Source organism: Diceros bicornis, chromosome 19 (genome assembly GCF_020826845.1).
Source record: "Diceros bicornis minor isolate mBicDic1 chromosome 19, mDicBic1.mat.cur, whole genome shotgun sequence".
Lineage (NCBI taxonomy): Eukaryota > Metazoa > Chordata > Mammalia > Perissodactyla > Rhinocerotidae > Diceros > Diceros bicornis.
The window spans coordinates 26,577,313-26,602,148 of NC_080758.1; the positions used below are offsets into that span (position 1 = coordinate 26,577,313).

Sequence of the window (24,836 nt, forward strand, 5' to 3'; positions counted from 1 at the left end):
GGTCAGGTACCTGTTGGGGAGCAGGACAGAGAGAGTCAGTGGCAAGGTCATTCTCTGAGAGGGTGCCCCAGAGTTTGGGTCTGGGGTGGCTACAGACCCATCGTACGGATGGGGCCATCGAGGCTCAGAAGGAGACATGTTTTTCCTTGTAGTATAGAGCGAGAAATGGAGGGTCCAGCCCAAGGCCACACAACCCATATTGATGCCCAAGCGAGCTAGCCATACAACTTTTCCTGCAGGGACACAGCCTTCCCCAGCAGGCTGCTCACTGCCCCTGCGAGAGGCTGTGTAGCGTAGTAGTTATGAGGACAGTCTCTGAAGCCCTCCGCCTCTTACCAGGTGTGGGATTTAGGGCAAATCGATTCATCACGTGACACTGTGTGCAGGACATTTACCCTCATTCTACAGGGAGGCGTTGGTGCTGATGCGCACTGGCTTCAGAGACAGACCGTCCAGCTCTGGCACCTACTTGCTGGATAACTTGGGCCACGCAGACTCTGGGAGCTTCCGTTTCCTCGTCTGGAAAATGTGGATGATACACACCCATCCCTTCCTCTCAGCCTGGTCTTGGGCACCGAGCACCGCACCCCACACACTGGAAGTGTTCCATAAATGGTTGCCATTATGCTGATGCGTTTTGTGGTTATGACGATTCTCACTTGGTGACTCAAGGACGTATCTTCCTGAGTTGCTGGGAAACAGTAGGCTCAGCAGTGGGGACGTGTTCCTCTGGCCGAGGAACGAGGGTTAGTCTAGAGAACACGGAGACTGTGGTCTGGCGTGCAGCTCTTCTGGGTTGGAACCCTCTGTTTACATGGTGTGCTCCCTGGGCTGGGATGGGCCCTCGGGACGTTGACGCTCACCTCACACCCCTTGATGGGTCAACGACATTCACGCACTTTTGGTGGGACTTCCCAGGGCTTCAGCTTAACGACGGCGCACATGGCCCCTGTCGGGACTTGAGATTAACAGGAGATGCTGGTAGGGCCCAATCCTCTCGTCAGACACCTGACAGATTCAGTGGCGTCTCTAAGCCCAGCCCTGGTCACCAACCCCGTGTAAAGCTACCCATTTGGTTTAGTATTTTAACTTTGATGATCTGTTTTTAGACAAGTAGAAAAATTAGAAAAAGATATAAAGAAAGGAAGAAAAAAAGTAAGTAAAAACTAATTCTCGGAGATAACTTCTGTTATATCTTTTTTCAGAAATTTTTCTTTATACACACACACGCATTCATGCAACATTTTGAAAAACTGGGATTTTCCTGCCATGCTCCTACAGAGTCACTCAGTCAAATAGCAACACATCATGACTATCCTTCTGCTTCTTTCTCTGCAGAATATTCTAGCATATGGATTGACCAGTGTTTATTCCATCAGTCTCCTCCTTTTGCCCATTTCTGTTACTTTCAGCTTCACATTATCATCCCAGACAACACTGGGGTGAACATACGTGGGTGTCTTTCTTGGCTCACCTGCCACATTCCCGATCCAGGAAGCGTTTTCTGGGAATAAGCAGACCTGAAGTCGTGTTTGTAAGGACAAAAGCATTTCCTGTGTGGAACCTCCTCAACCCATCCCTGGCCCTCAAATGAGTGGTTACAAAGTCCCAACGAGATCTAAATTCACTTTCCAGCTGCAGAGCTCTGGTTGGGGTCATGACAGAGTTATGACTAACCGTCCCACTGAAATCAACTATAAAAGATGGAAATACACAAAACAGTGGTTTGAGGGCATTGATGAGCTACTATGCGCGTGCAGTTCTAGAGCCTATGGTTCTTGAGAAAGGGTATCATTCGAGGCGAGCCCCAAATTCACCCCAACGTTTGCCTGAGGTCATTTCCCAAATTGCCATATGGTGAAATAGAGTCCAAGCAAAAAAGGTCACTCTTACTGGGCTGAGAAGGCAGAAGTTGGAATTTGGGGCCTCTAGAGTAGCTGGGACTTGAGGGACAAAATCCCAGAGGAAGCTACCACAGGGAAGGAGCCTCAAAATTGGTGTACAGATTGCCCCCAACTTGCTGGACTACTCTTGAGCTCACCTGTGCAGTGTGAAATTTGTGATATTGTGATTTATAATAAGAAATATATGTTTGGTCTTTGTCTCTGTTCCCAGCACCTAAAGAGCTCCTAACACACTTGGAATTTCCTAAGTGATCTGAGCAACAAAGGTATCTTGATATTCCTAACAAACCTCTTTCAACCACACCTGAGTTTATGTTAATGAGGCGACTTTTGGAAAGCCCCTAAGGATGGGGGCTGGTTGCCAGTGGAGCCAACCATGTGATTAGAGGGTTGGAACTTTCAGTCCCTTCCCCCAGCCCCCACCTCTGGGGAGGCGAGAGGGACTGAAGATTGAATTCAATCACCAATGGCCAATGATTTAATCAATTATGCCTATGTAATGAAGCCTCGATGAAAACCCAAAAAGGATGAGGTTCAGAGAGCTTCTGGGTTGGTGGACCCGTGGAGATTCAGGAAGAGTGGTGCTTGCAAAGAGAGCATGGAAACTCCAGGTCCCTTCCCATATACATTGCCCTACATATTTCTTCCATCTGTCTGATCCCGAGTTGTATCCTTTTATCATAAACCGGTAATCTAGTAAGTAAAATGTTTCTCTGAGTTCTGTAAGCTGCTCTAGCAAATTAATAGAACCCAAGAAGGGGATCGAGGGAACCTCTGATTTATAGCCAGTTGACCAGAAGCACAGGGGGCGACCTGGACTTGTGACTGGCATCCGAAGTGAAGAGCAGTCTTGTGGGACTCAGCCCTTAACCTGTGGAATCTGATGCTGTCTCTGGGTAGACAGTGTCAGAACTGAGTTGAATTGCAGGACACCCCTGGTGTCAGAGAATTGCTTGGTGGTGTGGGGAAAAATCCACACACAGTGTAGTTGGTGTCAGAATCATTAGACTCTAAGACTAGAAAACATCCAGCAGAAAACAGTAGCTGAAAGTTAAAAAGCTGAGCAGAGATTTCAGCACCTCCGCTGTGTGGTGCTGGGGAGACACTGGTTGGAGTTGAGACCCCATTGAGATGACATCTTGGGCTTTCAGTTAAGACCCAGAAGACTACGCCGTGTCTGGGAGAAAGCGTCATGCCCTGGAAATAAAAGCTCCCTGTGAGGAGTAAGAGCGAAACCAAAATAGTTCCACTCTAATAAAACATGTGTCTAAGCATCAGCAGGACCAAAGCAATCCACGTATACCCCATCTTTCTGCTATCCTCCTTCCTCTTTGGAAAAAGATAACATCATTCAGAGCCTCTACAATTTTTCATCATGATGTCCAGCATCTAATAAAAAATTACAAGGCATGCTAAAAAAAAGGACGAATCGACTGAAATCCAAGAAATTAAAATGTACCATATAACAGACCCACAGGTGATTCAAATATTCAAATGTTGAGCAGACAACAGGGCAAGCAGCCCACAGAGAATGAGAAGGAGGCCTGAGACCTTCAACATCTTGGGGTAGCACCTGTGGGGATCCCAGGTAAATAGAGTCAGCTTCAGGGCCACTCTGAGAGAGTCTCTATAGAGCAGGGGTTTTAGGGGGCAGGGAACCAAAGGACTCACTTGGACTTCTTCCTACCCACCCCAATACCCATTTTACAGATGGGAACCTTAGAGCAGGTTATGCTTTTCCTGAGGCCACTGATAGTTAGTGGCTAGAACCTGGCTCTCCTGCCTGTTAGTTGTGTGTACTTTATCCTGTGCCTCACTAAATAAAGTTGCAAGAAGGATTCAACAAGCATTTTGAAAGTTGCTTAGCCCAGTGCCACTAAATGGAAGTTAATTTTGGAGGTGCAAATGAATATTTCTCTTTATCCTTCCTTGGTGCTGACAGTGCCTTTGGAAGATTCACAGACTAACAGAGCCTGAAGGAGGAGAGAGTGGTCAGGGGGCATCTGTGGATGCCCAAAGAGTGCTGGGGGTCTACACTAAATCCTTGGAACAGCCCTGTCCTATGAGACAAATATTGATACATGTATTTGACAGAGTAGGAAATGGAAGCTTGGAGAGCTGAGGGCTCTTGTCCATTCTTCCCTCTTTCTTTACAGAAACTTTTTATTTTTGAGGGCAGAAATGGGCTTAACAAAGCTTTCTTTCCCAACTTCCTTTGCAACCAGGGATGGTCAATGAGATTTAAATGGAAGAGGTAGGCTGCGGCTTCTAAAAAAGTTCTTTAAAGTGGGCTGATCCAGCTTTTGCCTTCCTCTCCTGCTTTTTCCTGACTGGATATCAGACATGATGGTTGGAGCTCAGCAGCTATTTTATCAGCATGAAGATGAAAGCCACAACCTAGGGGTAGCAAAGGGAAGAGCTGGTAGGATCCCCCATGCCAGTGTAACAGCCTACCTGTGGACTTATCGTCATTATTTAAGCCGCTATTTCTCATGTTCTGTGCTAGAACCAATCACAATTTGCAACTGTTACATTTATCAAAAGCTTTAGTCTGGTTTGGTATCTGATGAAAAGGCAAGTTGCAGAGTGTCATTGCATTGTGCTCACCTGGATTTCTCCGGTGTGCTGTGGAGATCTCCGTCAGTTGATTCCCGATGGGCTCTGCAGTGGGGCAGACTTTATAAATGGTAAGCGACCCCACGGCTGCGGGAGACGTGGCACTGGGTGATGGACAGCTCGGAAACTGATGAGAAGCCCTAGTTCTTACCACGCCCATCCAACACTTCCAAAGTAAACATCCTCCTGTAGAAGGCCTGGGGGAATTAAGGGAGTAGGGACTCACTTAAGTCATTTGACGGATGTGTCAATAACATTTCAAACTGTACATCATAAATGTCACCAAACGTGGGGGTGTAGAGACTATGGGGAGCACTGAGAGAGTGGGGGAGAGCACCGTGTTCATGACTCATTCACATTCCTGTCCTGCTCTGAGTGGTTTCCTCGTCTGTACCACGAGTGAGGTGGGCCCAGAGACTGTGAGGGAGTCTCCACTCTGTCTGCTCTGAGTGGAGATGAGGGAGAGCGAGCCCTGGCCTCTGCTCAGGGAGCCTTGAATTCTAGCCTGACTCTGCCCATTCCTTGCTGTTTGACCCTAGACAGCTCCCATGCCCTTTCTGGGCCTCAGTTTCCCCATCTGTAACAATAATAGCTGACAGTCACAGGTAATTTTCACAAATGCTTGTGGGATCCTCAGAGGATCCTTATGATACAAAAACTACTGTTGGTCCCATTTTACAGATAAGGAAACTAAGACTCAAGAGAGGAAAGCTTTTGCCCGAGATCCTCGAGCTAGTTTATAGCCGAGTCAGGATTTGAATCTAGCTCTGCCTTATGCCCAAGCTTGTCACCTTGACACCATATCGCAATTCCTCCTTTTAGAGCAGAGCTGAGGCTCCTTGCTGGGTGGGAGTAACATTGTCGATAGTGCTGACAAGGCCTGTTCCTCGAGGCCCCAAGGACAAACAATCTCCATCATGTGCTCCGAAGGCTGAGACCCCACTCAAGGCTTAATTTCAAAAATGTATTAAAACATGTATTTCAGATAACTCAAATAATCCATGTTTATAAAGGAATTTTTTTTAAATAATTTTATTTATTTATTTATTTTCCCCCAAAGCCCCAGTAGATAGTTGTATGTCATAGCTGCACATCCTTCTAGTTGCTGTATGTGGGACACGGCCTCAGCATGGCTGGAGAAGCGGTGCGTCGGTGTGCGCCCGGGATCCGAACCCGGGCCGCCAGCAGCGGAGCGAGTGCACTTAACCGCTAAGCCACAGGCCCGCCCAGGAATATTTTTTAAATATAGACGTGCATAAAGAAAGCAATGTCTCTATTTAGAGATAACTCCTGCTAACCCTGTGGTTCGTTTCCCTCTAGTCTGTTCTGTGCGACTGGATACAGACATAGATGTAGAGACACGGTCAGCCCACTACCTCTTCACGGCGGCTCCTCTTGAAGGAACGACTGAGTGGCATACTTCCCTTTCTGCTGTATCAAGTCACTTAACCATTCTGGGCAAAGTTCGGACAGTCCCACGGAATCCGAGCCGTTGGGACCTTGTCGCGCTGATCTCTCACAACCATCCCTAAACACAGCCTGAGCTCACTGCTGCCTACTTGTTGTTTTCCTCGAACGGCCTGCCCCTCCTGCCTCAGGGCCTTTGCTCCGGCTGTTCCCATGGCCTGCCTGGAAGACAGCAAATGCTCCATAAATCTGTGTTAAAGGAAAGAATGGAGGAATGACCCCTTCTTGGAAGACTTGCTCTGATGTCCCCCTCACCGAGAAGCTGTTACAGATTTCCCGGGTAGAAATTAGTCTCTCTCTGACTCAAAGCTGGACATCTGTCTTCCTGTTCAGCCCTAGGTCTGAGGATATCAGCTTCTGCCTCTACTTGTCAGCTCTCAGGGGCTGCGTCCAGGCTATTCTGTCTCCCCAGGCCCTGTGCCACATCTTTGTACACCTCCTCTCATTTCCTCCTCTCCAAACCCTATGAGGGGTGAATGCTTTAATGCTCACGTTACAGGCAAAGAGGCCGTGCTCCGAGCGGCTGAGTAATGCGCCCCCAGCCCCTGGAAGAGCCAAGATTCACACCCAGGAGACAGGCCCCAGAGCCGAGCTCTTAGCCACAATTCGATTTCATGCAGTATGTTTTCTACCTACTGATTCGTGTTAGAGCCAGAGTGCCGTTCTAACTTGGTCATTTGAGAGCAGGGGTTCCCAGCAGATGTTATAAACATCACTGCACACCTCATCTTTCCAGAACGTGAGCAAGGAAGCCCAGGAGAGGAGGCTGACAGGGCAGGCAGGGGGCAGGCTCTACGGCAAACACAGTGCCAGGCTTGGAGCTTTCACCTTAGAAGGTTTTCTTTTTCTTTTTTTAATAGACTTTATTTTTTAGAGCAGTTTTAGGTTCCCAGCACAATTGAGCAGGAGATGCAGAGAGTTCTCATATACCTCCTGCCCCACAGACGCCCAGCCTCCCGCACTGTCAACATCCCCTACCAGAGTGGGACATTCATTACAACAGTGAACCCGCATGGACACATCATGATCACTCCAAGTCCATAGTCTACATGAAAGTTCACTCTTGGCATTGTACATTCTATGGGTTTGGACAAATTATAATGACATGTATCTGCCACTATAGTATACAGAATAGTTTCACTGCCCTGCAAATCCTCTGTGCTCTGCCAGTTCATCCCTCCCTTCCTCCTCACCCCTGACAACCACTGATCTTTCTACTGTCTCCATAGTTTTGCCTTTTCTAGAATGTCATATAGTTGGAATCATGCAGTATGTAGCCTTCTCACTTGATAGGCTTCTTTCACTTAATAACATGGATTTACGGTTTCTCCATGCCTTTTCAAGACTTGATAGCTCATTTCTTTTCATGACTTGATGGCTCATTTCTTTTTAGTGCTGAATAATATTCCATTGTCTGGATGTACCACAGTGTATTTATCCATTCACCTACTGAAGGACATTTTGGTTGCTTCCAAGTTTTGGCAATTATGAATACAGCTGCTATAAACATCTGTGTGCAGGTTTTTGTGTGGGCATAAGTTTTCACCTCCTTTGGGTAAATACCAAGGAACATGATTGTGGATCATGTGGTGAGACGCTATGGAAATTTTGATCAGGGTTGTGACGTCCAGATCCACAGGCACCATCGTCAGTGCAGCTGCTCCCATTAGCAGCCACAGCCACAGGCAAACTGTCAGTTGGATGGGCAAGCACCAACAGGGACAAATGTTGACTTTGCCTGCCGGCCTCGGGTAGGAGCCAAAGAGAATCACTTTGTTCCCTCTTCTGGAAGCGAAATTGAGGTCTTGCTCCTTCCTGCAACACCCTCTCCCTCCCAAGCTGAGGAGGGCAGGGTGCAGGCCCCTGAGCCATCAGCCCTGGCCACGGAGCCTAGTCCAGCGGGCTCAGGACGACAAAGGCTCAGCAAGAGTGAACCATAGGAGGGGCTTCTCTGGCCATCCCTCTCTCACGAGCACCCCTTCCCTGGAAGCCAACTGTCTCCCTGTCCACAGCCCAGCTACCCACCCAGCAGCTCCCGCCCCGCCCCACCTGGACCAGCCACAGCCTTCGTCTCCTTTCAATCCACCTGACACACCACCTGCAAGAGGAAACTTCCAGAAACTGAGGGCTGAGATTGTCTCTCCCTGGGTCAGAAACCTTCCATGGCTTTCTAGCGCCTAGCCCAGTGGTTCTCAAAGTGCGGTCTGGGGGTTCCCCAATTCCCTTTCCAGGGGGTCTGCAAGGGCCAAACAAATTCTAAATTAATACAAATACACTATTTGCCTCTTTACTCTCATTCTCTCACAAGAGTCCGGCAGAATTTTCTATGCACTCCATGACATGGAGATTGCAACAGATTGAAGGCAGAGCAGACGCGAGACTCCAGCTGTCCTCTGTTAAGCCAGTCATTACGGAGATTTAAAAAAACATAAACAGAGCCGTCTTCCGCTGACGCTGTTTTTGGAATGTAGCGTTATTTTTATAAAAGTTTGTCATCTTATTAAATGCAATGAGTTTATTATTGTTATTTTTAAAGGAATCAAAATATACATATTTTAAAAATTTCTCAGGGTTAGTTTCTCTTATGGCAAATACCGATGATGGAATCCAGAGAGACAAAAGCTCTTTGAGGTCTTCAGTCTCGGAGAGCGTGCTAAGAACAAAGAAATCTAACTCCTGGCTAAGAGGATCGAGTCTCAACCACCCCCAGCGCGGCATTCAAGGCCCTGCCCTCCACTTGAACTTCACATGTTGATGCTCTAGCAGGTTCCAGGGCCCGTGGGTCTCCAGGTGACACTAGGTTGAGTCTCACTTCCCAGGCTTCGCTCATTTGGTCACTTCTGCTTGCATCGCCCTCCCCTCGCTTCTCTCCCTGTCGTCCTGTTAATTTCAGCTCAGTGGGCACCTTCTCTGGGAAGCCTTCCCTGACTGCCCCTCACCTCCAGGCTGGGTCAGAAGCCCCTCCTCTGAGTTTTTTCTCAGCACTCTGTGGTCCTAGAGCCACCTCCCCAGGAGGCTGTGTGCCTCCGGGACGTCAGGAACAGGTCCTGCTCTCTTCCCGCCCGGCCCCTTCCGCAGGTGTGGCACATTGCAGGAGCGCACTCGGGCTGTGCTGTGCTGGGTTGCAGAGGCCCCGCTTCAGTCATCCCGAACCACCCAGCACAGGGCCTGGCTTAGCTAGATACTCAACAACCTTCCCATTTTTTGAAAATCCATTTTATTTCTTGCATAAACATCAACACAGAAAGGAGTCACCTCCAATAAACTTCTGTCAAATATCAGCATCCCTTTTCAGTTTTTTTTCCCAGTTTCAGTTTTTTGCATCACTGTGATTCCAGCTAAGCACAGTTCTAAGAACTGTATTTTCACTCAGCTGTAAAACACAGTATTTCCCCATTTTTTAAAAATGTTCAGAAAGTAGTCCATCAAGTTGACGTAACAATTGATTCTTCTAAACTGGGACCTTGACTTTTCCAATGTGATGAGATTTATTTTACTCTCACTCAAAGAGCAAATATTTAAAATAAAGTGTCTCCTAGCAAATATATGGTGAAATGTATACACTCTCTCCTGGTAGTGTCAATAGAAAGATCCGGTTTGGTAAATAATTTGGTGATGTGTTCCTGGGTTCATAAAATGTTCCAAGGCGTAGAGTTAACAATTCTGATCTTGATATGTGATCCTGAAGGAATTGTGCAAACACTGGAAAGATTCAGCCTTTATTTAACTGCATTAAGCCTTCAAATGAGCTTGGCACACTACTTTCTGGGTGACTCGGGACCACTCACGTTTTATCTTTTTTCTTCCCATTTATTTCCATTTATTCCCCAATGGTGGATGTCCCCTCACCTTCTCAAGTGTCCTCCTCTTCCCCAAAGCCTCCTTCATGGGACATCACCACCTCCAGGAAGCCCTCACCCCTCCTTGTGGTCCAGGCCCAGTGGGCAAGGAGCCAGAGCTGGTCCCAGGGATGCCAGGCTGACAGCGGGAGAATGCTCCCTCACTTTTCCACCCTGTCCCCTTTCCTCCTTATTGGCCACGTAAGTCACCAGTGGGGCCAAGTGGCCTTAGCCCTACCCACTCCATGTCCTGGCTTCACTCACTAGGAGCCATGCATTTGGTCCATAGCCCATCACTTATGGCCTCAAATGTCAGGTATCTGGCCCTGGATAACAGAAAATAATGACAAGTCTCCTATGCCCCTGAATCCTGGATTGCTAGAATTTTCCTGCTCACCCACCCACTCAACTGTCCCAGAGATGGTGTCTGACTGTGTACAGTCAAGAAGAGGTTAATTCATTTATTCACTCACTCATTCATTCAACATTGGTTAGTGCCTGTACTGCCCCTTCGCTGGGCACTGGGGCTGCTGAGAAGAGGGAGGTACTTTCCCTCAAGGAGCTCACAGCCTCGGGCAGAGAGATGAATAAGAAAGGTGAAAACCGTAATAACGAGCGCTGACTCTTTCTGAGCACTCTCTCTGTACTGCACAGTATGACAAGGTCGCTCGGTTAGACCTACAAGTCGGGAAGCGCAGCATCGTTTTTCGGGAAACATTGAGGAGTGGCCCCAGCTTAGCCGCGAGGTGACTCCTGAGCAGAGTCCTGAGGCTGAGGAGGATGTAGCCAGCTGGAGAGGCAGAAGGAACAGTGTCCAAGGTGGATGGAAAAGCATGGACAAAGGCTTGGCACTGACTCAAGTGGGTTACTGCCTAGAAGGATCACTGAATCTTGAGACCTCCTTGTGTATTTTTTGTGGGAGGTGGGATTGTCACAATATATAGTCAGGAAAACTCCCACCACTCTTCCTTGAGTAGCAGGGCAAGCACCAGCTCTGGACGAGCTGACCTCGGATAAAATCCAGCTTTCCCTCTGACCAACCATGTGGCCTTGGGCACGTCACTTCACCTCTCTGAGCCTCACTTGCCACACCTTCCCCCAAGAGCCGTTCACTGCATCACTCAGTAAAAATCAGAAGTCAATGAGATAATGCGTCTAAAGGTTTAACACAGGGCTTCTCAACACTAATGACAATTTGGCCCAGATGATTCTTTGTTGGAAGGGGCTGTCTTGCCTATTGTAGGAAGGTCAGCAGCAGCCCTGGCCTCTACCCACGAGATGCCAGTATCACCCTTCGCCCAGTTAGTGACAACTAAAATGTCTCCAGACATTGCCGAATGTCCCCTGGTGGGCAAAGTCACCTTAGGTTGAGAACCACCAGTCTAATACAGTGCCTGGCATGCAGTAGGAGCTCAATAAATGTTTATTCTCTTCTTTCCCTTCAAGTCTAGAGGGAGCATTAATTCCTGTCCTGTTGGAGCAGGAAGAGCCTTCAGTGAACAGTGTGAAAATAGGGAAATGGGGCTCAGAGAGGCAAAGTTAGCAGACTAACATCACACAGCATGTCATTGGCAGAATGCGTTAGGTAGAATAGAGACAAAGCAGCCATAACAAGGAGACCCCAAAACACACTGGTTTAAATAAGTGAGTTCATTCCTCTCTGCCACAGAGCCCAGAGGTGAGAGGTCGGGGGCTGCCGGAGCAGCTCTGCCGTCTCAACACACGGCTTCACCTCTGAGTTCTGGTATTTGCTCCAGTTGTTCCCGTTTCTAACTGGAGAGAAGGGACAAGGTCAGGAGGAAGCGGAGGGAACCTCCTTTCTTTAAAGCAAAAAGTGGAATTTGCAGCATCATTTCGGTTTGTATGCCATTGGCCAGACCTTCGTCACATGGCCACAGTTACTGCAAGGGAGGCTGGGAAATGTAGTCTCTGGCTGGAGGCCGGGCACCCCACTAACACCTGGGGAGGGCAGAGAAGAATGATCCCTAGGGGACAGTTAGCAGTCTTACCACAGAGAAAAAGTGAAAATACAAGGTATCCCGGGGCCACGGCTCTCTCTACCACATCGATGCTTTCATCAGTCGATCAACAAACACAAGGGTGGTAGTCATAACAGTAATTTCAGCGTGTAGAGGCTGACATTCATCTTGTGCTCACTAGGCATCAGCTCTGGTTAAACACCTTCCACTCATTGTCTCCTTTAATCCTCACACCAGCCCGACGAAGGAGGCTTTATTGTTAATCCATTTGACAGGTGAGAAGACTGAGGTTCTGAGAGTTTAAGTCACTTGCCCAAGATTTCAGGGCTAGCAAGTGATGGAGGCTGATCTGAGCTCAGATCTGCCCAGCTCTTCAGCCTCTTCCTATGCCAAGCATCCGCCTACTATAACCTGAACTGAGGTCCTCATAGGAGGGCTGGGGCAAGACCCCTCCAGGCCACTCCAAGGGCTCAGGACCCCCGAGGTACCTTGACTCTGTGGGGCAGCCTTCTGCAGAGGGGAGGCCTTGGGTGAGTTAGCAGCTGGGTGCAGGCCTCTGTGTGGCCTTGGCCTCTCTGTGCCTGAGCCTCTTGTGGGGACGAGAGCAGTCCCTCCCTCAAAGAGTCGTGCAGACCAGCAAGATGGCCACTTGGCAAAACGGGCACAGCTTCCTTGGGCCTTTTGGTGGGAAAGTCCGATTTCCTCTGGGAAAGGAGAGGCTGCTGGGACCTGAGGCGATAGCGTGCATTAGCGTTTGGCCCACGTTGCACCTCTGCAGAGGAGAACACAACTGTGGTGAAGGGGTGGGGACAAAGGGGAAACTGAGGGCTGGCACGTGGGGGAGGAAGAAGAGCCTCGAGAGGACCTCATTTGTCCCGGGCAGAAGAAAGCGGGGCCTGCTGGGGGCCTGGGAGAGGAGGCCACAGCGCCTGGGAGCTGGAATGTCACCTCTCTGAGCAAGGGGTCCCATAGCTGACGGTTCAACTCCTGGCCCTGCCACTTTCGCACTGTGTGACCTTGAGGAGTCACTGTGCCTCTATAAGCCTCAGTTTCCTCATCTGTCAAATGGGGACAACAATGGTGTCTCCTGGTGTAGGGGTGCTGGGAGGAATTAATGAGGTCACATGTGCCGGCAAAGGCAGCCCTGCATGATGGTGGTGTCAGCATAAGCAGCCGGATGCGGTCCCGGCCACAGCCTGGCACAGCCGGGGGCGAGCTGAGTTCTGGGGCATGGATGGCGGGGCCTCGGGCAGAGGGAGGAGCTGACATTTACCGGGCAGGACCACGCCTTCATGCAGCCTGGCAGGTGGCCATACAGGTTCTCAGGGCTGGTGAGGGGAGGGACGGGTGAGCCTTGGGCACTGGAGACCACGGTGCTCTCAGACGCTGCTGGGAGAGATCTCGGCTCCAGTGGAGCCCTGACCCTCCGGAGGGCGTGGAGAGACAGGCTGGGATACGGCCACAGGCCTCCGACCCTGTGTCACTCTGCCCCATACTCCTAGTCCAGTCAGACCAGGTGTCCCCTGATCCTCCACAAGGCCTCTCAGAGCCCCTGGAGCGGGGTGGAGGAAAGCATCAGGTGGGGTCGTCCCCAGAGGTGACTGTCCTATTTCCCCTACCCGCCTGACCCAGAGCAGGTGCTCACTAGACACCCGCTGAATGTGCGAATGGACGAATCAAGGGTCCTGTCACTCCCACAGCCTGGCTATGTGACCCCAGGTCAGTTTCTTGCCTTCTCTGCCTCAGTGTCCCCATTTGTAAAACAAGAAGGTGGGGCTGGATAGTCCCAAATGTCCCTTCCAGCTCTGGATCAGGTCTCTGCCCCTCTAGTTTATGCCCCTCCCCCAAATCCCAACGGAAGGAATGCAAATGGGCCCCTCAGGAGGGTGCAGACGTGGCCTTTTATTGCTGGGGTGGAGCGTATCCAGCAGAGCGGCCACGGTCCGACTGTGAGGAGAAGGAGCATCCGAGACATGTCCTTCTGGCTGGGCTCAGACTTCCACTCCGGTTGGGTGGTGTCATCTTCCCAGAGGGAGATGCTACAAGGGAGTGTGGTCAAGCCACTGGGAACCAATCTGGAACAGACCACAGGGAGTAGGGCAGGACAGTAACAGCTGCCCTCACAGCACCTGCCGTTCCCTAGTCGCTCCACTCCCCGAGCTCTTTCCCACAATACCCTGCAGGTCTAAGGCCTTGGAGAGGAGACTGGCACCTGTGGATTGGAGTCTTTCTCTGGCACCTGGCACTGACCCATCCTCACCCTCCCTCCCCTAAGGAACAACGGCAGATGTGAAAAGGCTGATCGGAGGCCTAGAGTAGAGCCAGGACGCAGTCTATCATCAGGATCACAGATCAGTCTTAGATTAGGGTCAGGGCTCAGACAATAACTGGGGTCAAAGTTCAGTCTGTGACTAGGATCTCGGCTCAGTCCGGGGCCAAAATCAGAGCTCAGTCTGGGTGTGTAATTAAGGCTTAGGGTTCAGAGTGTGACCAGGGTCAGGGCTCAGCCTGGGGCCAGGGCCAGTGTCAGGCTGTGACCAAGGTCAGGGCTCAGTCTGCTGCTAGAAAAACAAGAGGATCCAAGCTTTGCCCTGGCTTCACCACAGGCCCCTGTGGAGGAGCCCCATCCCTCCTCAGCGTGGGGTGCAGAGCCTGGCCCCTCACCAGCAGGTGGACAGCATAGCGGTGCTCCTCATCCGCCCTCTTCAGATGTGGGTCGGCAGCTGGACTGCCTGCTGAAGTTTATCTGAAGGAACAAAATCAGCAGCAGGCCTCAGGCTCCACGGCTGGAAAGTTGAATAGAAACCAGACTCCAACGCCTGTCACTCCCCAGCAGGTCAGTCTGACGGCCACAGGACCTCAGGCATGTCACTCTACCTATCTGAGCCTCAGTTTGTTCATTTGTAAAATGGGTATGACAGTACCCGCCCCACAGGGTTGTTGCAAGAACCCAGTGAGACAGTGAATGTGGAGCACAGAGTGATTGCCCAAGGAACGGGGGCTGTGGCTGTATCAGGGAAGGGCCACCTCCCGGACCCTGACACCTTCACTCACCCTGTTTCTAGTGCCCCAGCAGCCCCAGAAACCCCAGCCATGCCTGAGACCCAAAGGCCAAAGAAAGCCCCCAGGGGCTGGAGGAGAAGACACAGCTCTTCGCAACAGGGAAAAGAGAAGGGATGGCCTTGATTAGCAGTGCCCACTGGGTATTAGGTTCTTTGTGCTTTTTTTTAATCCGCTCATTAAGCCCACAATGTCTACAACCTCGTTTCACCCAGGAGGCTTGGCGAGGCCGAGCTACCTGACTAAGGCCCCACAGTTGCTAAGGAGCAGAGCCAGGCTGTGAACCCAGACCTGGCCCATCTCCCTTCTCACATCCTTCTGCCCAGCAGGTTCTGCGGGTTGAGGTTGAAGGAGGGCTGACAGTGGGGAGCTCTGGAGGCCCACAGAGCCCTCTCAATTCTGCAGGGACCCCTCCCACCACACTCTCCCAGCTTGCTCAGGACGACCGACGGGTCCTTCTGTGTCCCCAGGGTCCCTGACCAGGAGGTGTGGGGCAGGAGCAGAGCTGCCAGCCTGCCCTCGGAAGGCAGCAGAGGGAACGGCCCCCCTTCCCCAGGCCGCGACTTACTGCTGAGGTTCTGGAAGGAATTTACATCCAGGTTGTGGAGGAAGATGTGGATCAATGGGCACACCTGAAGGGGGAAGAGAGAGAGGGTGGGAGGGAGGAGAGGGAGGGTGGGAGGGAGGGGAGAGACGGTGGGAGGGAGGAGAGGGAGGGAGGGTGGGAAGAAGGAAGAAAGACAGATCATTATCAGCTGGGAACAAACTGCCTGCCCCCACAGATGCTGGTTACTTGGGACCTTAGATCCTTTGGCCCTTAGGATTCTAAAACACTGGAAATCTAGAGCCCCAAAATCGGAGAACCATAGGATGCTAGAATCCTAAAGCCTTGGAACATTAGAATCTCAGAAATTGAAGAATCTAGAGTGTTAACAGCCCAGAACCCTACACTCTTAGAAACCTTGAACTTTGGAACCCTGGAATTTTAGAGTCAAATGGGGCTCTGGGAAATGTAGAGCAGTGTTTCTCACAATTTGAGGTGCATACAATTCCTTGGGGGGGGTCTCAGCAGGTCTGAGGGGTGGCGGGTGGAGGCGGGCGGCAGAGATTCTGCATCTCTAGCAAGCACCCAGCTGAGGCCCGTGCTGCTGGTCGGAGGACCACACTGTGAGTAGCGAGCCTACAGTTCAGTGAATCACAGAGCCACCGGGATGATTTTTCTTTTATAAACCCAGGTCCCCAGCCACCTTCCAGAATGATTAATTTAGAATCTCTGGAACTTTGGGCACCTGGTATATACGGTTTTGTACTATGCCCAGATAAAAAAAACTACTTTATAGGACAGTGTGTATTTTTAAATTAATTATATGATAAGTGATATTAGTTTCCTATTTATGGTGGGGATATAAAATTTCCTTTTTAAAAATAAATGTATTTAAATAAATTTAATTAAGTAAAATTGTGTTAATTAAAGAAAAATGCTAGCTAAAAAGGCATATCAGTGGTACATGGATATGGCAAATGGTTCAAGTTTGGAACCCAGTGTTTTCTGCTGATGTCAGGCCTCCGCTCAACACTCCCCTCCTCTGAGTAAAGGGGGGCAAGTTCCAACTGACAGCCAGAAGTTTGCACTGCAGAAGGAAAGGTGCCCAGAGAGTATAGCCAGGCCTGCGTGTGAACGCTACACCTGCCACCCCAGGGCTCTGGGACCCCGGGAGTGGAGGACTCACCTCCTTCTGCACCAGGAAGGACTTGGTCTTGCTCAGGAAGCTGTTCAGGGTGTTCACAGTCTTGGTGATCTGTTCACAGTGGCTGGAAATGAGAGAGAACTGATAAAGTCTGGGCAAGTGGGCAGAGCTGCCAAGCAGCGGGGGTGGGGTGGGGTGGGCGATGGTGGAGCACTTAGAAGTCAGATGAACCTTAGGGACTCTGAGATGACTCACTACCAAAGACAGAGCCCCTCTCCAGGGCATTGTCACTTAGAACCCCACGTCCAACCAGCAGCTCACCCTAATAGCTAAGAGAGTCTCATCACAACCCTGAGACCCCATTCATTCATTCAACACATATTTATAGAGCACCAACGATGTGCCAGGCACCGAGCTAGGCCCTGGGGACACGGATAAGCAAAGCACGAGCAACTCCTAAGCTGGTGTCTAAACATTAAACAAGTCTTGCTAAGGCTTTCAGCATAACTGTTACCGCCTCAGGGCAGCCCTCCCTGACTGCTCACCTAAGGGAGGGCTTTGTATGATAGCGCTCTGTTAAGGGTACTGCTCTGCCCAGGGCTCATCGCAATCTGATGTTTCCCCTGAGGGCACTTGGACTGAATGCTCACCGGCCTACCTCTCCCTCAGGACAGTAAGCTCCCTGAGAACAGGGTCCTTGTCTGTTGTCACCAATAAATTCCCCAGAGCTCAGCACCGTGCCTGCCTGGCACACAGCAGATGCTCAACACGTTTTTTGGCTGAAGGATGAATGAAGTAACAACCAATTAAACATATACAGTGACAACTTGTGACAAGTACTCCGAAGGGCAAGAGTAGACTCTTGCGAGAGAGAATAGGAGGAAGCACGCTTAGGCCCCGAAGGCTGAGAAGTACGTTGAGGTGGAGTGGGGGAGAAGGTGGGCTGGGAGCCAGACAGCTGTGCACAGGTCCTGAGGGGGAAGGAACTCGCCGGAAGCACAGAGCAAAGCCCAGTGTGTCTGGAGCAGAGTGAGCAAGGGGCGGCTGCGGGGGTGTGAGCGGGGGGCCAGGCCAAGCGGAGCCCAGCCTGCCGGGGGGAGGGTTGGGATTCCATCCCAAGTGGAAGGAAAAGGCCTGAGAGGATTTGGAGCAGCAGAGTGGAATGTCATTTTACAGATGTGGACTCTGAGACCTGGAGTGGCAGGATGAGCTTCCTGGGGGTACGGGCAAGGCAGTGTCCAGGGGGGCTCAGTCCTCTGAACTTGCATCCCAGCCTTTCCAGCTAACATGAGGCTGTGGAGCCTTTCTTTGGTTCGGGGGGTATTTAGGCAGCCTGTGGTCAGGTCCCCTGGTGGGGGAAGGGTAGAGTGACCTCTGCCCATGGCCATTAAGGCTGAGAGCGAAGGACCCAGCCTTGTCCCCCCAAAGCCAACTTGTCCCAGCCCCCAGCTTCCAGACCATTTCTCCTCTCTCAGCCATCGCCCCAGTCACCCTTTCTCTCTCCACCCTCTTCGCTGGGCCAAACCTGCACTTTCAAGCAGACAGTTTAAGATGTACGTTTGGTGGATTAACAGAGATCAGTGATTTAAATGGAGAGGATTAAATTTTCAAGATCTTATTTCAGGGATTTTCCAGTGGGTGAAGGATGATTTGGGGACAATCTGCAATTAGAGCCCAAGGTAGGGGTGGGTCTTTACTCCTCCTTCTCCCCTCTCAACTGGAGGCAAGAAGGTAAATGCAATTTTTTATTATCACTATTATTATTGGGAGACATCACATAATGATAAAGGGGTCAATTCTTCCAGAAGACATAACAATCCTAAACGGCCATGAACCTAACAACAGAGCTTCAAAAAGCATGAAGCGAAACCGATAGAGCCGAAAGGTGAAATAGGCAAATTCACGATTATGGTTGGAGAGGTCAACACTCCTGTCTCAGTAAAGGGAAGAACAAGCAGACAGAAAGTCAGCCTGGACATTAGTATTACCGAGAGCTTAGAGTGCACCAGGCTCTGTGCTAAACACTTGCACTTTTTCATTTGGTCAGCTCAGCAGCCTTTGAGTAGGTATTGTTATCATCCTCAGCTTACGGATGTGGAAACTGAGGCTCAGAGAGGTTAAGTTGGTTACAAAGTCGCAAGCTGGTGGCAGAGCTGGTATTCGAACCAGGGTCTGTCTGACTCAGAGCCTGAACTCTTTTTCACCGCATTGAGCCACCTCCCAGGTGTGGGAATAGGGCTGAAATCAGGGGTCCTCAACTCTGAGAGCCCAGCTCTGCTGAGATGGATGGGCCCTACCCGTTCAGCTGGGTGAGTGAGATGCTGGCTGGGTCGTTGGTGCATTCTCCCAGGACCACTGTGGAGTGGCGGGTCTGGGCATCGGTTTCGATTCTGACACTAGTCAGGAGGTCCAAGGAAGCCTTCAGGTCGGCAACCTGGCCAACGAGAGGCCTGCAGGAAATACGATTCACAGTTAACGGAGGTCTAGAGGGCCCTTCATGGTGTCTGCTCAGGTTCCTCCATCTGCATGGACATGCTCCATGATGTCTATGGATAATGTCAACATTGTCTATATTCTCTGTGGGCTTTACATGGTTACATTAGGGTCTTCTTCTCCCGGCCACATGGTTTGGTTCACATGAAATTTTTATGCAGTATCACACTAATAATTAAAACAATAATAATAGTTAACATTTATTGAGCACTAATTATGTGTTAGACATTTTAAAAAAGTATTTTACCTGGATTAATCCATTTAATCATTATGGCAATACCATGAGGGAGAAGTACTATTATTACCTCTATTTTCAGAATGAGAGAACATTGGTATAGAGAGGTTACGTAACTATTCCAGGATCCCATAGTGAATGAACGATGGAATCATGCTGTAATTAATTTATAAAGATTCTTCTACACATGCTCATTTTCCTCCCTCTCTCTCTTTTAAAATAATTGAAATACATCAAAATTATATTTTTCACACATACCCTTGAATATACACTGTACACTACTATATGCATTTATCTGTAATGGGCATGGCTATTTAAATAGAATCCTGATAGACAAAATAATGCTGGAGGACATTCTGCCAAAGAGTAATAAATGTTCACGTATTCTCAATTTTTCAAATTTTATAATTAGATAAGTGTTATGATTTCAAAAATATATGTAATGGAGGATTCTTTTAAGACAGACATGGTTATAGCCAAAGTTCATCAGAACATTCTAAAGGCTAGGATTTTAGAGCTGGAAAGACCTTCTCACTTACAGATTGGGAGACTGAGGCCCAAGCCCCCACGTCAGTGTGGAAAGGGGCCTGATTCCAGGTTGGAGATCCATCAGCCACGCTGCACTGCTTCTCCCAAGGCCCAGATTCTAGCGCATACTCGCAGGGCCAGGCTGACACCGGCGGTCACGGGGATCGTCAGGTTAACACTTTTGCCATCAGGAGTCAGTTCAGCTTTGAGATCCTGGATTTGGTGTGACTGATTTTCAACCTGCGCAAAACCCATAATTTACCTTTGTCATTGCTCATGACAGCCATGCACTGAGCACTTCTCTATGCCAGCATCACGCTGAGCATCTGGGCCCCACCAACCTTGCCTTCGTTGGTCTTCACCATAGCCCTGTTCAGAGGTTTGATTCTCTCCATTTTATGGTATGGCATACTGAGGCTCAGACCGATGTGATTTCCCCATGAGATTCCAAGAGGGAATAAGTGGCAGAGCCAGAATTGGAACCCGGAACCGTTTGACTCCAAAACTCTACGTGTGGAGCCAGCTATGTGGTATGAATTCCAGTTTCCTCTCTCCTGAGGGGATTCAGACGTTTATCCTTAGCTATATTTGGAGAAGAAAAGACTTATTCCTTGGAAAAGGACCTTCAGGCAACAGAAACAAGAGGAGGTGAATTGAAGAGAACCTTTACTCTGATCTTGAAATTACAGAACGGGGAAGCCCAAACCCATGAGATGCCAAGATTGGCCCTGCAACCCTGCCTCTAATTTACTCAAGCTCTGGTGGACCTGGCCTCAGACCACGTTGGTCCTGTGAGGAGGGACAAAGTTTGTCCACCTTTCTTTATTTGATCTTAAAATCACCTCTCCAAAAATATGTATTTCGTTTTCTTGGAGCAAAGATCTCTGCCATGAAGCACCAAAGAACCGTTCACAATTGGCAAGATCTTAGAAGCAGCATTGTCCACCAAATTCTCAGCTTCCTGGAACTTCTGCTTGGCTAGTTGCCAAGCCTTGGATTCCTGAAGCGCCTACAAGTCACCCTTCACTTTCTGAAGGACGCCTGACAAAAACAATGGCTATTTAGCGTTATGCACCACTTATGAAGCAGGTACTATGCACCGGATACTAGATAAGACTATTTGCCTATGTTATTTCATTTAATATTCATAACAACTCAAGGAGGTAGGTATTGATATTATCTGTGTTTTACAGATGAGGAAATAAAGTATCAAAAGGCTAAGAAATGTGCCTTAAGTCACACAGCTAGGGAACCCTTGTTCCTTCCATTCTGCCTTCATACTCATAGTATATACTCAGCAATCATCAACCAAGCAATTGATCACCTAACCAGGCAATTAATAATGATTGTACACCAGCTTCTAGCAGTGACTCAGAGGTCTATTGCTCTAAATGAGATGTCCACATGAGTTTGAAAAACTAGGTCAAACAAAATGAGAGAATAAACTAAGAAATGGAAAATTTAGAATCAAGAAAAAAATACAGCTCCAACACATGAAAGTGGCAAATGGGGGTCCCAGGAGGACGTCTTGGCAGCAGGCCCAGAGAGCAATAATTCATACAGGAGCAGAAGGACAGGGTGTCCTAACGGGAGGTCTCCAGAGAAAAGAGGGATTAGATAGAATAACTGATATGACAGATGTAGAATGGCACATATAAAAAGAATTAAGCACATACGTGTAGAAAATAATTCAAGTGAGAAACAACAAGGCAATTACTAACTCAAGGAAAAAAAGACTGTACAAGAAAAGATATGTAATCATAGTACTGTAACTTGGCTCTGCAATAAACAACATCTACCCAGTTATAATGATGCAAGCAGAGAATGTCAATTTTTTTTTTTTTTATTGATATTTTAATGGTTTCTAACATTGTGAAATTTTGGGTTGTACATTTTTGTTTGTCCATCACCCCATATATGACTCCCTTCACCCCTTGTGCCCACCCCCCACCCCCACTTCCCGGGTAACCACAGTCCAGTTTTCTCTGTCCATGTGTTGGTTTATATTCCACATATGAGTGAGATCATACAGTGTTTGTCTTTCTCTTTCTGGCTTATTTCACTTAACATAATACGCTCCAGGCCCATCCATGTTGTTGCAAATGGGACGATTTTGTCTTTTTTTATGGCTGAGTAGTATTCCATTGTATATATATACCACATTTTCTTAATCCAATCGTCAGTCGAGGGACACAGGTTGCTTCCACTTCTTGGCTATGGTGAATAATGCTGCAATGAACATAGGGGTGCATAAGCCTCTTTGGATTGTTGATTTCAGGTGCGTTGGATAGATTCCCAGTAGTGGGATGGCTGGATCATAGGGCATCTCTATTTTTAATTCTTTGAGGAATCTCCATACCGTTTTCCACAGAGGCTGCACCAATTTGCATTCCCACCAGCTGTGTATGAGGGTTCCTGTTTCTCCACATCCTCTCCAACATTTGTTGTTTTTTGTCTTGGTGATTATAGCCATTCTAACGGGCGTGAGGTGGTATCTTAGTGTTGTTTTGATTTGCATTTCCCTGATGATTAGTGATGTTGAGCATCTTTTCATGTGCCTATTGGCCATCTGTATATCTTCCTTGGAGAAGTGTCTGTTCATTTCCTCTGCCCATTTTTTGATCGGGTTGTTTGTTTTTTTGTTGTTCAATTGTGTGAGTTCTTTATATATTATGGAGATCAACCCCTTGTCAGATGTATGTTTTGCAAATGAGAATGTCAATTTTTAAATAAAACTATACCTGGTCATATAACTCTTTGGATGACCTTAAGCCAGACACTTCTGTTTCTGAGCTCAATTTTCTCAGCAGTGAAATTAGAAAGTGGATCTCTTCTGTATGTTTGAAGGTTGCCTAAGCACTGACAAGGTTTGAAATGCAGTCATTTACAGAAGTTACTTCTTCCTATAAAGAATGTTTGTCAATGTGCAGTTCATGTTTCCGGACAATGAAAAGAAAACCAAGTTCTTTTAATAAATCAGAATAAAAAGAAGATATCATTAAACATAAAAGTAGGTAGCTTTATAGCTGCCTAGGCTAGGTAGGGTTAGTTTCCTTAATTTCCAATGAGTTAGTTAATACAAATCAATAAGAAAATTAAACAACTCAAGAGAAGAATATGCAAAGAATATGAACAAAAGTTAAATTTTGTAAATGGCTAATAAAATATGAAAAAATGAGTAGATTATTTCATAATTAGAGACATGTAAAATGAAATGAGTCACAATCTTTCATCTATGAGACTGGCAAAACATTTAAGTTGTCCATACCAGTGCTGTCAAGGGAGTAGAAAGAAAGGTACTCCACAGACTGTTTGAGAAAATGTTAATGTGGGGATTATTTTTCAATATATATTAGAATTTAAAATATACATACCTTTTGAACTTTTGAAATCTCACTTTCAGGAATTTATCCTATGCATATATTGAAAAAAGTTTACCATGATATAATATGTAAAAGGAAATTCATTTAAGCATTGCTTGTTTCTAGAAAAATAATGTGAGTCAGCCTGGAACTGAATAGCCCCATTTCTCAGTAAACTACCCATAAAGGGCAGCCCCTGCTGGCAGCCTCTGGTAATGCAGGCATAGTGTTCAGGAGGCAGGCTCCTGGGTGCCACTGATCAGCACCCTTGTTGACTCACCTTCAAGTGTATTGTCAACAGTCTCAGCTCCTTTCTCAAGGTTGTTCACAACGTTATCTACATCATTGCCAAGATTACCAAGAAGAGACACTGAGGTCCCAGTGATCAGGCAGCACAAGAGAACAAGTTTCCAAAGCTGAAACATCTTTTGTGTTGACAACTGGACAGTCATAGGAGGAACAAGAGTGAGAATTACCCAGAGGGAAAAGGAATCTTCGATGAGCACCTATCACTCCTACACTTAACATTCCTTTAAGACAGATGTGGTTATCTCCTATTTGAGAGATGGGCAGCCACAGTCAGAAAGCTAGAGCAACTTGCCCAAAGACACACAGCCAATGAGTGCAAGAGCTGGCATTTGAAAAGTCACACTTGATTCCAGGTCCATGCTCTTTACACAAAGGTCCTTTGCACATGCTGGCTTCTCTGCCTGGAACATCTTTCCTTTTCTTTGCGTGTTTACCTAAGTCACTTCCTACTGACTTTCTGGCTTCAGTAAGACATCACGCCCTCTGTGAAGCCCACTCTAGGCTCTCCCCAGAGTCTAGGTTAGGGGGCCCCACCCCACTGGCTTGCTGCCTTCGTTCTCTGATCAGAGTCCTGGGTATCAATTATCTGATGACTTGTCTGCCCTTCCCACCTTAGAGGAGTGACTGTGACTTATTTCACTGTTGAATCTCCAGCCCCCACTAAAAAGCCTGCACCCAGTAGAGTACAATGAATAAATATTTGCCAAATAAAAGTATGAACAATAAACGGGCACCACATCGTGATTCTGCATTTCTCATCAGTTTGACACTTCTCTTAATATAATTTATCTATCTCTTAATTTGCTATATTCAGAATATTAGCTAATCCAAGCAGACCTATCCCTCAGCCTCTTGCTTCCAAAGCCTTCTGAAGACCACTGTCATCATGGGGGGTCATCACTGGGAAGCCTACTACTCACAGGTTTGGAGGAGGATGCTCCCGAATCTGCTCCCCTGCACAGTCTCCTGGGATTCTGCTGGGTGGTGGTGGCCCTTAACATGGTGGCGACCGGGTGGGAGGCTGCCCATAGAAGCAAGCCCTGGTTCCAGAGCCATCCAAGGAGACTCCAAAGAAAATAATCCCTGTCCAAGATGAGCAGAGAGACTTCCAACCTGAAGGTCACTCAGGATGCTTGAACTGGAAAGGATGGAGACGGGGAAGACTTTTCGCAGAGACTAAGACCAGGTTCTTGTGGAGCCACCAGCTGCCAAGATGGTGGCCGCTGTGGGTGGGTTTTGGGGTGAAGACTGAGAATGGACAAACTGGGGGACGTTCTGGTAAGAGGACCCGTAGTGATCATCCAGCCTAATTCTGTCATAATTTGGGAACTGAGGCTCAGAGAAAGGGAGCAACTA

The 24,836-nt window shown here is 48.3% G+C and overlaps 1 protein-coding gene across 1 annotated transcript; it reads right to left on the reverse strand.

Annotated features, from left to right (window-relative positions):
* Positions 1–2: 2 nt before the first annotated feature.
* Positions 3–23,596, reverse strand: BPIFA2 (BPI fold containing family A member 2). The gene is given in 9 exon segments (XM_058562181.1): positions 3–10; positions 4,512–4,607; positions 10,509–10,616; positions 15,284–15,497; positions 16,596–16,677; positions 18,851–19,003; positions 19,943–20,049; positions 20,708–20,850; positions 23,452–23,596. Coding segments are annotated over 9 exon segments (1,056 nt in total).
* Positions 23,597–24,836: the final 1,240 nt, after the last annotated feature.